The 16,332-nt window shown below is 46.7% G+C and overlaps 1 protein-coding gene across 1 annotated transcript in view; it reads right to left on the bottom strand.

Moving 5' to 3' along the window:
- LOC140728034 (lysosome membrane protein 2-like) overlaps window positions 1–16,332 on the bottom strand; it is a 251,613-nt gene that overhangs the window by 60,583 nt on the left and 174,698 nt on the right. Inside the window, exons 5-6 of the mRNA XM_073046149.1 lie at window positions 6,224–6,315; window positions 1,114–1,233 (exon numbers count right to left, since the gene is read on the bottom strand). Coding sequence (XP_072902250.1) covers window positions 1,114–1,233; window positions 6,224–6,315 — 212 coding nt within the window. The remainder of the gene's footprint in view (window positions 1–1,113; window positions 1,234–6,223; window positions 6,316–16,332) is intronic.

Raw genomic sequence — 16,332 nt, 5'->3', positions numbered from 1 at the left:
TGCAGACAAGTGCGAGGTGTTGCACTCTGAAAGGACCAACTTGGGTAGGTATTACACAGTAGGGCAGTGAGGAGTGTGGTAGAACAGAGGGATCTGAGAACACAGGTCCATAATTCACTGAAAGTGGAGGTACAGGTACAGTAGCTATGGTCATAAAGAAAGCTTTTTTTCACATTGGCCTTCATAAATCAAAGTGTTGAGTACAGGAGATAGGATGTTATGGTGAAGTTCTTTGAGACTTTGGTGAGACCTGATTTGGAGTATTGTGTGCAGTTTTGGACACCTACCTACAGAAAAGATGTAAACAAGGTTGAAAGAGTGCAGAGAAAATTTACAAGGATATTATCAGGTCTGGAAGACATGAGTTATAAGGAAAGATTGAATAGGTTAGGATTTTATTCATTGGAATGTAGAACATTGAGAGGAGATTTGATAGAGGTATACAAAATTATGAAGTATATAGAAAGGATAACTGCAAGCAGGTTTTTTTTTACTGTTTAACTCCAACTAGAGGTCATAGGTTAAGGGTGAAAGGTGAAATGTTTAAGGAAAACACAAGGGGAAACTTCTTCACTCAGGGTTGTGAAAGTGTGGAACAAGCTGACAGCGCAAGTGATGCATGCAAGCTCAATTTCAATGTTTAAGAGAAATTTGGATAGGTAAGTGGATGGGAGGGGTATGGAAGGATATGTTCCAGGTGCAGTTCGATGGGACTAGGCAGTTCAAATGTGTTAGCACAGACTAGATGGGCCAAAGGGCCTGTTTCTGTGTTGTACTTTTCTATGACTCTCTATTTCTATCGCTATCTGTCTCTCCCTCTCTATTTGTCTCTCTTTCTCTCTCCTTCCCTCTCTCTTTTTCTCTCTTTGCTTTCTACCCACAGACATTCCTGTCTTCTCCATCAGTCCTTCCATCTGCAAATTAAAACACCCAGATTTTCAGATATTTTTCAGTTCTGTCAGAGGATTGTTGGATGGGAAAATTAACTCTGGTTCTCTCCCCAAAGATGCTGCCTGATCCGCTCAGTATTCCCACATTTTCTGCATTTGCATTGATCTTGTAATATCATAATGGTCAGTATATATAGTGCTCAGGTTACATTTATTCAATTACCTGCAAATATCAGGAGCAAAAATGTAGAGGGCTTCATCTTTTTTTATTAGCGGGTGGAAGGTGGCTCCATCTGTTCCATTAATCATGTTAGAGGTATTCGATGCCCACCAGTTAAGTGATCTGTCCAACAAAACATGTCAAAGCATTGAAGACATTCACTCCTCTATCTTAGCCACTTCTGTCTGCATTGTGATGACAGTGGAGCAGAGGAAAGTCCTTAACATAAGGCACATACAGGTTTAAGACATTCAGATGTAGGTCAAGGGAACTAGGTAGAACAGCAGTTTGATATGGACTAGATGGACTAAAGGGCCTTTTCTGTGCTGTATGACTCTATGACAATGAATCTAGTTCCAGGCCAGTATGTGCTTGTTTAAACAATGTGCTTTAACAGTAAAAACAGTAGGGTGACCTCAGTAGGGTAAGATGAGGGAACGCACACCAGTCCTTGTAGAGGATCAGAAGAGTAAAGAATGAGCAATTTCAGGTTCTTGGGTGTCAATATCTCTGAGGATCTATCCTGAACCCAACATATCGATGCAGCTACAAACAAGACATGACAGCAGCTTTCTTTCATTGAGAGTTTGAAGAGATTTAGTATGTCACCCAAGACACTTAAATTTCTACAAATGTACCATGGAGAGCATTCTAACTGGCTGCCTCACTGTCTGGTGTGGGGAAGGGGGTTACTGCATAAGATTGAAATAAGCTGCAGAGAGTTGTAAACTTAGTCAGCTCCATCATGAGCACTAGCCTCCGTGATATCCAGGACACCTTCAAGAAGCAATGCCTCAAAAAGGCGATGTCCATCATTAAAGACCCTCATCACCCAGGTCATGGCCTCTTCTCATTGCTATCATCAGGAAGGAGGTACAGAAGTCTAAAGGGACACACTCATTGATTCAGGAACAGCTTCTTTCTCTCTGTCATCCAATTTCTGAATGGACACTGAAACAATGAACATTACCTGACTGCTTTTTTATTTCTATTTTTCCACTACTTATTTAATGTAACTTTTTTTAATATATATATATATATATATATACTCACTACAATTCACAGTTTTTTCTATTGTGTATTGCATTGTACTGCTGCCACAAAGACCTGAGTTATAAGGAAAGATTGAACAGGTTAGGATTTTATTCATTGGAACATAGAAGTTTGAGAGGAGATTTGATAGAGGTATACAAAATTATGAGGAGTATAGATAGGGTAAATGCAAGCAGTCTTTTCAACTGAGGCTGGGTGGAACTACAAACAGAGGTCATGGCTTAAGGGTTAAAGGTGAAAAGTTTAAGGGGAACATGAGGAGAAATTTTTTTACTCAGAGGGTCATGAGAGTGTGAAATGAGCTGCCAGCACAAGTGGCCCATGCGAGCTAAATTTCAACATTTAAGAGAAGTTTGGATAGGTACATGGATAGTAGGGGTATGGAGGGATATGGTGCCAGTGCAGGTCATTGGGAGAAGGCAGTTTAAATGGTTTTGGCATGGACTAGATGGGTTGTACTTCTCCATGACTCTAACATATAAACTCCTACAGACAGTGGTGAGAACCAAACTCATGTTGCTGGAAAGTGTTATGCTAACCGGTATGCCACCATGCCATCCTTGAATGAGAATGTCACTGACCTGGTTAGTAGATTTGTAGATCACCCTAAAATTGGTGGTACAGTAATCAGTTGGCTGAGGAATGGCAGACTGAGTTTAATTCAAGCAAGACAAACCAGCACGGAACTAATACAGTAGGGCCCCAGGGACTTTAGTAGAACAGAAATGCAAAGGGGTGCAGATACATAGGTCATTGAAAGTGACCACACAGGGAGGCAGGATGATGAAGAGGGTATTTGGCATGCTTGCCTCATTGGTCAGAATATTGATTTCAGGAGTTGGAATGTCATGCTATGTTGGTAAGGTTACATTTAGCACACTCTGCTCTCGGAGTGTGTTATTAAAGTGAAGCGGGGGCTTCAAAAGATTTACGAGGATGTTACCAGGACTACTGGACTTCTGTTGTAAGGGGAGACTGGATAGGCTGGGACATTTTTCTCTGGATTGTAGAAGGTTGAGGGGTTACCATATAGAGGGGGATTATGTAATGGGACCTCCTGAAGTGCTGAATAAATCACCCTTCCTTGCTTCTGAACCTCTGTGCCAGAGATGGCTTGTAAGATGGAACTCAGATCTCCATCTTGAAAAAGAACAGGAGGAGAGGTATCTCCTGCGTGTGTCCAGCATTTATTTCTTATCCTGGATGTGAGAAAACAGTCTACTCCTATTCATAATGCTGTGTCTACAAACTGGCTACAGTTACAGTTCAAAAGTACGTCTTTGGACATATCTGAAAGGGACATGAAGAACAAAATATCATGAAAACCTTCTTTCCTTTGAGCTAAAAGATATGTATTGAATGTTCATGTTATAGTTTTTGAACAATGTCATTATTTATTCAATATTTACCTGCCTGTGACTGAGAAAGCAAGTGACATCATCTTCAAACTCCCAGTTGTGCAACTATTGGACCCTGTGATTTGCAGTTTGGAGATCGTTTGAGCGTTTCAGCGCTCTGCAGTCTCCAAGGGCATTCTGGGAGGCAGAGGCACCGTGTGGGAACCTCGTGGCAAGAAGGCTGTGGGGCACATGCTGCTGTTCAACTCCATTTCACCAATTAAAACTTCCATTATTCACCGACTAAAGCGACGAGGGAGATTGAAACATCTAGGTGACTGCGGAAGTTGAGTGCCAGCTGCCTGCCTTTTGATCTGGGGGATCGTTCTGCTATAGAGAAGGGAGACTCCCTTTTGATCACTGGTGGGATTGCTCTGCTGCCAGAGAGGGGAGACTGCCTTTTTATTGCTGCTGGGATCGCTCTGCTACAGAGAAGGGTGGCTGCCTTGTGATCTGGGGGATCACTCTGCTGCCCGAGGGAAAGACTGCCTTTTGATCGCTGGAGGATCGCTTTGCTATCAGAGAGGGGAGACTGACCTATTGATCTTGGTGGGATCGCTCTGCTATCAGAGAGGGGAGACTGACCTATTGATCCTGGTGGGATCGCTCTGCTATCGGAGAGCGGAGACTGACCTATTGATCTTGGTGGGATCGCTCTGCTATCAGAGAGGGGAGACTGACCTATTGATCCTGGTGGGATCGCTCTGCTGCCGGAGATGGGAGACTGACCTATTGATCCTGGTGGGATCGCTCTGCTGCTGGAGATGGGAGACTGACCTATTGATCTTGGTGGGATCGCTCTGCTATCGGAGATGGGAGACTGACCTATTGATCCTGGTGGGATCGCTCTGCTATCGGAGAGGGGAGACTGACCTATTGATCCTGGTGGGATCGCTCTGCTGCCGGAGATGGGAGACTGACCTATTGATCCTGGTGGGATCGCTCTGCTGCCGGAGATGGGAGACTGACCTATTGATCCTGGTGGGATCGCTCTGCTGCCGGAGATGGGAGACTGACCTATTGATCCTGGTGGGATCGCTCTGCTGCCGGAGATGGGAGACTGACCTATTGATCCTGGTGGGATCGCTCTGCTGCCGGAGATGGGAGACTGACCTATTGATCTTGGTGGGATCGCTCTGCTGCCGGAGATGGGAGACTGACCTATTGATCTTGGTGGGATCGCTCTGCTGCCGGAGATGGGAGACTGACCTATTGATCCTGGTGGGATCGCTCTGCTGCCGGAGATGGGAGACTGACCTATTGATCTTGGTGGGATCGCTCTGCTGCCGGAGATGGGAGACTGACCTATTGATCCTGGTGGGATCGCTCTGCTGCCGGAGATGGGAGACTGACCTATTGATCTTGGTGGGATTGCTCTGCTGCCGGAGAGGGGAGACTGACCTATTGATCCTGGTGGGATCGCTCTGCTGCCGGAGAGGGGAGACTGACCTATTGATCCTGGTGGGATCGCTCTGCTGCCAGAGAGGGAAAGGTCTGCTGCTGTGCTTGGAGAATTTTACCCAGATTTCCTGCATTTTGGATATGGACTTGGACTGTGAACAGTTTTAATGTCTTATAGATTTTTATATTCTGTCTTTTTCACCCAATCTTTCTCATTTTTTATGTGCGGGGGTGGAGTATTTGGGGATTGATGTGCCTGTTCTGTTTTTATTTATTTTTTTGTGAAGGAGGAGGGATTTGGGGGTTGATGATTGTGCTGCCGTTCTTTTGTTTCTTGGTTTCGTGGCTATCTGGAGAAGAAGAATTTCAGAGTTGTATACCTTGATAATAAATGGATCTTTGATACAGCTTTAAGGTAAGAGGGGGAAATTTAAAGGAGATGAGCAGGGCAAGTCTTTTACACAGAGAGTGGTGAAAACAGACGCAATACTGGCATTTATGAGGCACAGACAGTTACATGAATGGAGGCATATGGATCGTGTGCAGGGAAGGAGATGAATTTAATCTGGCATTACAGTTGTCACAGACATGGACCGAAGCATCTGTCCCTGTACTGTACTGATCTATATTCTCTGTAATTACACTTCTGTCTGATTTTATGTTACTGTATGAAGGGGTTGAATTGTGCAATACTTTGACTATGTTATTTGAATGAAGCAATCTGATATTCTGTGTGCTGACACAGGATAGCTATCAGCAGACAGGAAATCAATGCAGTGTGCTAACTTTCCTCTCAAGGCTTTGGGTCCACTCTAAGGTAGCACAGCCATGATATGTTGATTGGCACTCAGGAGAAATGCAGTGTCAAAGGAGATGCTTTCTGTTGAAATGTTAAACTATGACCCTGCTTCTACCTCTGGTGTATCAAGAAGGTTCTCTAGCAACTTTCAGAGTAGAACATGGAATTCAATATTTATCCTTCACCTTCACTGGTGTGTTTATTTGATCATTTATTGCATTGATTTTTTGTGGGAGAAATAGCTTGCCAGGCTCCTGCTTGCTAACAGTCTGCTTCAGTGGGACTCTGTGATGGGTACTGTGCAAAAGTCACTCTGTTTATGGGTCAGGTCACTTGGACTGGGACAGGAGCAGTAGAACACAAAATGTCGGAATGACGTATTCACAATCACCTCCCAATCCATTCCTAAGGTATCAGTACAGGGTCTTAATACAAATAAATGGAATTATGAACTGTTACATACTTTTGTCCTTTCCACATTAATATTTTGCTGAAATCCATGTAATCTTTTTTGCCAGTGCTAAACAAATACTCTCCATCATCTGTTCCATTCATCTGAAAAAGGATTAAATGCTGTTAGAATCTCAAAATATTTGTGATACAAAAGCAGGCTATTTTTCCCATCGTTTCTGTGCTGGTTGTAAAAGTGCTTGTCAGTATGATCATAGCTCTTTACATACACATCCACGTGTGGAGGGAGTCTCAGACAGTGAGTTCCAGATCTCCACGGAACAATTCCTTCCCCTCCCCTCTAACCTTTCCAATAATTACTTTAATTCTCTGTTTTTGAACTGTTATGTTAAGGGTATTAATCTACCCTATTTTATTGAGCCCATTCATAATTTTATAAACCTCAGTTAAGTCTTTCCTCAGTTTTCCTCTTTATCCTCACAATAACAAGTTTCCAATCCTAGCTAATCTCTAGAACAGCATTCTAACACTACATACAGCTTTTCTGGAAACTCATACTGTGGGAAAGCTTTGTGTCAGTCTTGTTAACCATCTTGTCAACCTGTTCTGCTCTCATTTAAGGATCAACAGACACCCAGTACCCTCCACGGTCCCTCTGTTTTTCCACAGCACTCAATGTCCAGCCATTGAATGTTGAATCTCCTTGAACACATTAGCTCTCCAACTAACTAAATCACCTCTCTCCTTCTACACTCTTGTTTTCCTGCTCTTTGCAAACTTCCTAGAAGTCAGTAATCTATATTTGAGAAAGCAAAAACAACATTTAGGAGCCCCTAGGAACCCTAATGGTAACAGTTTTCAGTCATAAAATCACCCAGCCATGACCATTTGCTTCCTGAACTGAGCCAATATTAAATTCAGTTTTCCACACTCTCTTGGATCCTGAAGCCTTTCAAGTTTTGATTAGCCCACTATGTGGAACTGGTAAAAAGCCTTGCTGAAGTCCCTGTAGACTATACTGTTGATCCTCTTTGTTACCTCCTCAGAAAATACCTTCCCTTAAGTAACCCATTCTGACAGTCCCTGATTGATACGGGTCCTTCTATATGAAGGATTACGCTGTTCTGTACAATGGATTCCAATTATTTGCCCATCACTGAAATTTAGCTAATTTAGCTAATTGCCCTGTAATTTCTTGGTTTATCCCTTCCTCCTTCTTCAAGAAGAGATACAATACCAGTTGGCTCCACTCCTGTAGCTGGCCAGTATTGAACTACTTCTGCATGGGCCCCTACTACCTCGGATTTACTCTGTTTGGGCCTGGTGGTTTAAACCATTCCAAAATACCAAACCCCTGCAAACCTCCTCCTGCATTCTGTTTATTCCATCAAATACTTTTAAGTGTTATTATTTTAACCACAGCATCAGCATCATCCCCACTCTGTGAAGTCAGGTGGAAAGTATCCAGTAAGAACTTTAGCCCCACTTATTTATTTATTGAGATACAGCGTGGAACAGGCCCTTTGGGCATTGTTGTGCAGCAACCCCGCCCCCCCACCCCAATTTAATCCCACACGGGACAACTTACCAATAAACCTACCAACTAGTACGTCAATGGACTTTGGGAGGAAGCCCATCCGGTCACGGGGAGAATGTACAGGCGATGGCGGGATTAACCTTCCATCTGCGCCCACTGGTTATGTTATCAATTGCTAATAAATTACACTCTTCTTAGTTTGTTATGTTTTGTAACTCTAAGTCGTAAAGCTAATTGAAAGGAAAAGACGGGAGCCCTGGAGAATGGGTCCTAGTTTTGTTATTACTTTAAGCGAGGTGCACACTGATTATATGGTAGCATCATGACATATGCAATATATACGCATTTCACATATATAACAATAATGAATCATCCATACAATAAAGAATGCTGAATCAAACAATATATTTACAATACTACTCAATTATTACTGATTTATTAAATACACAACATTGTTATCTTCTTGTTCTTTATGTACATAAAACCTTTTGGTTTTCTGTTGACTTTAAATGCCCATTTTTGAGTCTTGCTCTTTGCTTTCCCACTCTCTTATAATCTCACTCCTATATTATTTATACTACCCCAGACCTCCTGCTCTCAGAAGATCTCAGTGTCTGATATCAGTTCCCCCTTTTTGTCATTTCTTATTCTCCAGACTGAGTGATTCGAGAAACTTCAGCTGTTTTCTCTGGAACGTCAGAAGCTGAGGGGAGATCTGCTAGAAGTTTATAGGAATATGTGCCACATAGATAGGGTGGACTGTCAGAATCCTTTCCCCACAGTAGAAATGTCAAATATTAGAGGATATGGATTATGGAAAACTTTAAATTGCAAGGCAAGTCTTTTACACAGACAGTGTCAGGAATGGTGGTGGAAGCAGATGGGATGATAATGTTTAAGAGGCTCTTAAAAACATGAATGTCCAGGGAATGGAGGGATATGCATCATGTGCAGGCAGAAGAAATTTAGTTTAATTTGGCATCATAGTCAGCACAGATCTCGTGAGCCGAAGTACAGTACTGTTCTGTATTGTAAGATACCTGGTCATCCAGAGGGGGTTCTGGATTTTGCACATTGTGGTAACATACTTCTTATTTTATGGTAACATGGAAGGATGCCATCCTTTCTCAGAACATTCAGTCCTATTCCCACTGGTGTGTGAGCGCAGTGTGCCCAGTGGTTTACTGCAGGGACCAGTGCTGGGACCTTGGCTGTTTGTTATATACAGTGACAACTTAGATGTGAATGTCGAAGCTATGGTTAGTAAGTCCGTAGAAGACGCAAATATTGGTAATACTGTTGATAGGGAGGGGTTTTGCAGTAGACTACAGAATGATATTGATCAGATAGTAAACTGGTCAGACCAATCGCAGACATTGTCTAATCTTAGTAAGTGTGAAGTGATGTGTTTTAAGGAACCAAGTGAAGGTAGGACATACATAAAGAATGATAGGGCAGCAGGAAATATTGATCAACAGACAGAGTCATTGATTGAAGTACTGCACAGACGCAGGAAAAGCATTCCTGCACAAGTCTGGTGTAGATCTTTAAAGATCAGGAAGTTTGTTCAAACAACTTTTTATCTTTATAAAAAGATAAAAACTTTATAAATTTAAATCGCAGCAAGAGGCGGAGAGGGAAGAGGTAAAAGAAGCTCGGAGAGAAGCTGTGTTTTAACTGATTGTGGCAAAGAGGCTAGACTGCACAGGCGCGTGACGTAGCGCGCCAAAGGTTTAAAAAGAAAAACCGCTATATGCAGTGGCCATCGTCATAGCGGCCATCGTCGGAGTGGACTGAGGCAGAGTGGGACGGCTTTGGCTCAATCAGGCTTCGGCGAGAACAGGCAGAGGTGAGGTTGAATGGGGCACAACTGCGCAAGCGCGAGGAAGTCAGCCCGTAAGGCAGCGGGAGAATTTAAATAGCGAGCAGAGGCTGAGTACGAGCTTCACTCCAGGTGAGGTAAGGCTGGGTAAGCTCCTTTAATTAATCTAATTAGCTTAGGAGTAGGTAATGGAGGCAGCAGTTAGGGCAGTTGAGTGCTCCGTTTGCAGTATGTGGGAAGTCAGGGTGAGCATTGTTGTCCCTGATGACTACACCTGCAAAAGGTGCATCCAGCTGCAGCTCCTGACAAACCGTGTTAGGGAACTGGAGCTGGATGAACTTCGGATCATTCGGGAGGCAGAGGCAGAAATAAACAGGAGTTTCAGGGAGATAGTCACCCCTAGGAGTCAGGAGACAGGTAGTTGGGTGACTGTCAGGAGAGGGAAGGGGAATAGACAGGAAGAACAGAGCACCTCTGTGGCTGTTCCCATCAACAATAAGTATACCGTTTTGGATACTGTTGATGGGGACGATCTACCAGGGACAAGTTGCAGTGGTTGCGTCTCTGGCACCGAGAATGGACCCTCAGCTCAGAAGGGAAGGAGGGAAAAGAGGAGAGCAGTAGTGATAGGGGATTCGATAGAAAGGGGGACAGATAGGAGGTTCTGTGGAAGAGATCGAGAATCCTGGATGGTCTGTTGCCTCCCTGGTGCCAGGGTCCGTGATATCTTGGATCGAGTTCTCAGTATTCTCAAGAGGGAGGGTGAGCAGCCGGATGTCGTGGTCCATGTAGGGACCAATGACGTGGGTAGGAAGAGTGAGGAGGTCCTGAAAGGTGAGTTCAGGGAACTAGGTGCCAAGTTAAAGGATAGGACCTCCAGGATAGCAATCTCATGATTGCTACCAGTGCCACATGCAGGTGGGTTTAGAAATAGTAAGATAGTGCAGATCAACACGTGGCTGAAGACATGGTGCAGGACGGAGGGCTTCAGATTTATAGATAATTGGGCAGTTTTCCAGGGAAGGTGGGACCTGTTCCGGCGGGATGGTTTACATCTGAACTGGAGGGGGACATATATTCTTGCAGGTAGGTTTGCTAGAGAGGCTCCAGTGGATTTAAACTAGATACGAGGGGGGAGGGGAACCAGAGTGTAGGAACAGATGCATGGGAGAAGGAAGAAAAAGAAGACAGTAAAGTTCTTCGTACTGTTAGAGATAAACAGAGAGGAAGAGGTGGAGAGTTTCTTAAATGCATCTATTTTAATGCTAGGAACATTGTAAGAAAGGTGGACGAGCTTAGAGCATGGATTGATACCTGGAAATATGATGTTGTAGCTATTAGTGAAACATGGTTGCAGGAGGGGTGTGATTGGCAACTAAATATTCCTGGATTTTGTTGCTTCAGGTGTGATAGAATCGGAGGGACAAGAGGGGGAGGTGTTGCATTGCTTGTCAGAGAAAATATTACAACAGTGCTCTGGCAGGATAGATTAGAGGGCTTGTCTAGGGAGCCTATTTGGGTGGAATTGAGGAATGGGAAAGGTGTAGTAACACTTATATGGGTGTATTATAGACCACCTAATGGGGAGCGAGAATTGGAGGAGCAAATTTGCAAGGAGATAGCAGATATTTGTAGTAAGCACAGGGTTGTGATTGTGGGAGATTTTAATTTTCCATACATAGACTGGGAAGCCCATTCTGTAAAAGGGATGGATGGTTTGGAGTTTGTAAAATGTGTGCAGGATAGTTTTTTGCAGCAATACATAGAGGTACTAACTAGAGAAGGGGCAGTGTTGGATCTTCTGTCAGGGAATGAAATAGGTCAGGTGACGGAGGTATGTGTTGGGGAGTACTTCAGGTCCAGTGATCACAATACCATTAGTTTCAATATAACTATGGATCCTGGAACTCATCACTCACTGTGTACCCAGTCCTGGTATCCATCACTCCCCATGCACCCAATCCTGGTATACATCACTCCCGTTGAACTCAATCCCGATACCCACCCCTCCCTGTGTAACCAATCCCAGCACCCATTACTCCCTGTGTACCCAGTCCCGGTACACATCACACCCTGTGTACCCAATCCTGGTGTCCACCCCTCCCTGTGTACCCAATCCCAGCACCCATCACACCCTGTGTACCCAGTACTGGTACCAATAACTCCCTGTGTACCCAGACCGGGTACCCACCCCTCCCTGTGTACCCAATCCCGTTACACATTACTCCCAGTGTACCCACCACTCCCTGTGTACCCAATCCTAGTATCCATCAGTCCCTGTGAACCCAATCTGGGTACCCACCCCTCCCTGTGTACCCAATCCCGGTCTCCCATTAGTCCCTGAGTACCCAATCCTGGTACAATCACTCCCTGTGTACTCAATCTCGATACCAACCACTCCCTGTGTATCCAATCCCGGTACCCATCACACCCTATGTACACAATCCCGGTCTACCATTAGTCTCTGTGTACCCAATCCCGGTACAATCACTCCCTGTGTACCCAATCCCAGTACCCATCACTCCCTGTATACCCAATCCCAGTACCCATCAGTCTCTGTCTACCCAATCCTGGTACCCACCACACCCTGTGTACCCAATCCCAGTACCCATCACTCCCTCTGTACCTAATCCTGGTACCCACCACTCCCCATGTACCCAATCCTGGTATCCATCCCTCCCTGTGTACCCAATCCCGATACCCACCCCTCCCTGTGTAAGCAATCCTGGTACCCACCCCTCCCTGTGTACACAATCCCGATACCCACCCCTCCCTGTGTAACCAATCCCAGCACACATTTCTCCCTGTGTACCCAATCTCGTTATCCACTCCTCCCTGTGAACCCAATCATGGTACCCATCACTCCCTGTGTACCCAATACAGATACCCACCCCACCTGGTGTACCCAATCCCGATTCCCATTACTCCCTATCTACCCAATCCCAGCACCCATCACTCCCTTTCTACTCAAACCCTGTACACACCCCTCCCTGTGTAAGCAATCCCGGAACCCACCATTCCCTGTGTACCTAATCCCGATGCCATTCACTCCCTGTGTACCCGATCCTGATACCCACCCCACCTTGTGTACCCAATCCCGATACCTATCACTCCCTGTGTACCCAATCCTGGTACCCATCACTCCCTGTGTACCCGATCCTGATACCCACCCCACCTTGTGTATCCAATCCCGGTACCCATCACTCCCTATGTACACAATCCCGGTCTACCATTAGTCTCTGTGTACCAAATCCCGGTACAATCACTCCCTGTGTACCCAATCCCAGTACCCATCACTCCCTGTGTAGCCAATGCCAGTACCCATCACTCTCTGTCTACCCAATCCTGGTACCCACCACACCATGTGTACCCAATCCCAGTACCCATCACTCCCTCTGTACCTAATCCGGGTACCCACCACTCCCCATGTACCCAATCCTGGTATCCAACCCTCCCTGTGTACCCAATCCCGGTACCCACCCCTCCCTGTGTATCCAATCCCAGTACCCATCACTCCCTCTGTACCTAATCCTGGTACCCACCACTCCCCATGCACCCAATCCTGGTATCCATCACTTCCTGTGAACCCAATCTGGGTACCCACCCCTCCCTGTGTACCCAATCCCGGTACCCACCCATCCCTGTGTAGCCAATCCTGGAACTCATCACTCACTGTGTACCCAATCCCAATACCCAAAACCTCCCTGTGAACCATCACTCCCTGTGTACACAAACCATATACCCACCTCTCCCTGTGTAATCAATCCCGGGACCCACCACTCCCTGTCTACCCAATCCCAGCACCCATCAATCCCTGTGTATCCAATCCCAGCACCCATTTCTGCCAGTGTACCCAATCCCGATACCCACCCCTCCCTGTGTAAGCAATCCTGGTACCCACCCCTCCCTGTGTACCCAATCCCGATACCCACCCCTCCCTGTGTAAGCAATCCTGGTACCCACCCCTCCCTGTGTACCCAATCCCGATACCCACCCCTCCCTGTGTAACCAATCCCAGAACACATTTCTCCCTGTGTACCCAATCTCGTTATCCACTCCTCCCTGTGAACCCAATCATGGTACCCATCACTCCCTGTGTACCCAATACCGATACCCACCCCACCTGGTGTACCCAATCCCGATTCCCATTACTCCCTATCTACCCAATCCCAGCACCCATCACTCCCTTTCTACTCAAACCCTGTACCCACCCCTCCCTGTGTAAGCAATCCCGGAACCCACCATTCCCTGTGTACCTAATCCCGATGCCATTCACTCCCTGTGTACCCGATCCTGATACCCACCCCACCTTGTGTACCCAATCACAATACCTATCACTCCCTGTGTACCCAATCCTGGGACCCACCATTCCCTGTGTACCCAATCCTGGTGCTCATCTCTCCCAGTGTATCCGATCCCAGTATCCACCTCTCCCTGTGTACCCAATCCCAGCACCTAGCAGTCCCTGTGTATCCAATCCTGATACCCATCACTCCCTGTGAACCCAATCCTGGTGCTCATCACTCCCTGTGTACCTAATCCTGGTTCTAAACTCTCCCTGTGTACCCAAACCCGAGACCCATCGCTCCCTGTGTAACCAATCCCGATACTCACCGCTCCCTGTGTACCCAATCGTGATACCCATTACTCCCTGTGTACCTAATCCTGGTTCTAAACCCTCCCAGTGTACCCAAACCCGAGACCCATCACACCCTGTGTTCTCCATCCCGATACTCACCTCTCCCTGTGTACCCAATCTGGGAGCCCATCACACCCTGTGTACCCAATCCCGATACCCATCACTCCCTCTGTACCTAACCCTGGTAACCACGACTCCCCATGCACCCAATCCTGGTATACATCACTCCCTGTGAACTCAATCCCGATACTCACCCCTCCCTGTGTAGCCAAACCCGAGACCCATCACTCACTATGTACACAATCCCGGTCTCCCATTAGTCTCTGTGTACCCAATCCCAGTACAATCACTCCCTGTGTACCCAGTCCCAATACATCACAGCCCGTGTACCCAGTCCCGGTACACATCACACCCTGTGTACCCAATCCTGGTGTCCACTCCTCCCTGTGTACCCAATCCCAGCACCTATCAGTCCCTGTGTATCCAATCCTGATACCCATCATTCCCTGTGTACCCAATCCTGGTACCCAGCACTCCCTGTGTACCCAATCATGGTACCCATCACTCCCTGTGTACCCAATCCCAGCACCTATCAGTCCCTGTGTATCCAATCCTGATACCCATCACTCCCTGTGTACCCAATCCTAGTATCCATCAGTCCCTGTGAACCCAATCTGGGTACCCACCCCTCCCTGTGTACGCAATCCCGGTCTCCCATTAGTCCCTGAGTACCCAATCCTGGTACAATCACTCCCTGTGTACTCAATCTCGATACCAACCACTCCCTGTGTATCCAATCCCGGTACCCATCACTCCCTATGTATACAATCCCGGTCTACCATTAGTCTCTGTGTACCCAATCCCGGTACAATCACTCCCTGTGTACCCAATCCCAGTACCCATCACTCCCTGTATACCCAATCCCAGTACCCATCAATCTCTGTCTACCCAATCCTGGTACCCACCACACGCTGTGTACCCAATACCAGTACCCATCACACCCTCTGTACCTAATCCTGGTACCCACCACTCCCCATGTACCCAATCCTGGTATCCATCCCTCCCTGTGTACCCAATCACGGTACCCATCACTCCCTCTGTACCTAATCCTGGTACCCACCACTCCCCATGCACCCAATCCTGGTATCCATCACTCCCTGTGAACCCAATCTGGGTACCCACCCCTCCCTGTGTACCCAATCCCGGTACCCACCCATCCCTGTGTAGCCAATCCTGGAACTCATCACCCACTGTGTACCCAATCCCAATACCCAAAACCTCCCTGTGAACCATCACTCCCTGTGTACACAAACCCTATACCCACCTCTCCCTGTGTAATCAATCCCGGGACCCACCACTCCCTGTCTACCCAATCCCAGCACCCATCAATCCCTGTGTATCCAATCCCAGCACCCATTTCTGCCAGTGTAACCAATCCTAGTACCCACCCCTCCCTGTGTAACCAATCCCAGCACCCATTTCTGCCAGTGTACCCAATCCCGATACCCACCCCTCCCTGTGTAAGCAATCCTGGTACCCACCCCTCCCTGTATAACCAATCCCAGCACCCATTTCTCCCTGTGTACCCAATCTCGTTATCCACTCCTCCCTGTGAATCCAATCATGGTACCCATCACTCCCTGTGTACCCAATACAGATACCCACCCCACCTGGTGTACCCAATCCCGATACCCATTACTCCCTATCTACCCAATCCCAGCACCCATCACTCCCTTTCTACTCAAACCCTGTACCCACCCCTCCCTGTGTAAGCAATCCCGGAACCCACCATTCCCTGTGTACCTAATCCCGATGCCATTCACTCCCTGTGTACCCGATCCTGATACCCACCCCACCTTGTGTACCCAATCCCGATACCCATTACTCCCTGTATACCCAATCCTGGTGCTCATCTCTCCCTGTGTATCCGATCCCAGTATCCACCTCTCCCTGTGTACCCAATCCCAGCACCTATCAGTCCCTGTGTATCCAATCCTGATACCCATCACTCCCTGTGTACCCAATCCTGGTGCTCATCACTCCCTGTGTACCTAATCCTGGTTCTAAACTCTCCCTGTGTACCCAAACCCGAGACCCATCGCTCCCTGTGTACACAATCCCGATACTCACCCCTCCCTCTGTACCCAATCCCGATACTCACCC

The sequence above is a fragment of the Hemitrygon akajei genome, chromosome 5 (assembly GCF_048418815.1).
Source record: "Hemitrygon akajei chromosome 5, sHemAka1.3, whole genome shotgun sequence".
Taxonomy (NCBI): domain Eukaryota; kingdom Metazoa; phylum Chordata; class Chondrichthyes; order Myliobatiformes; family Dasyatidae; genus Hemitrygon; species Hemitrygon akajei.
The sequence above is the reverse complement of the archived record's forward strand: the minus strand, read 5'-3'. Positions and strand labels throughout refer to the sequence as shown.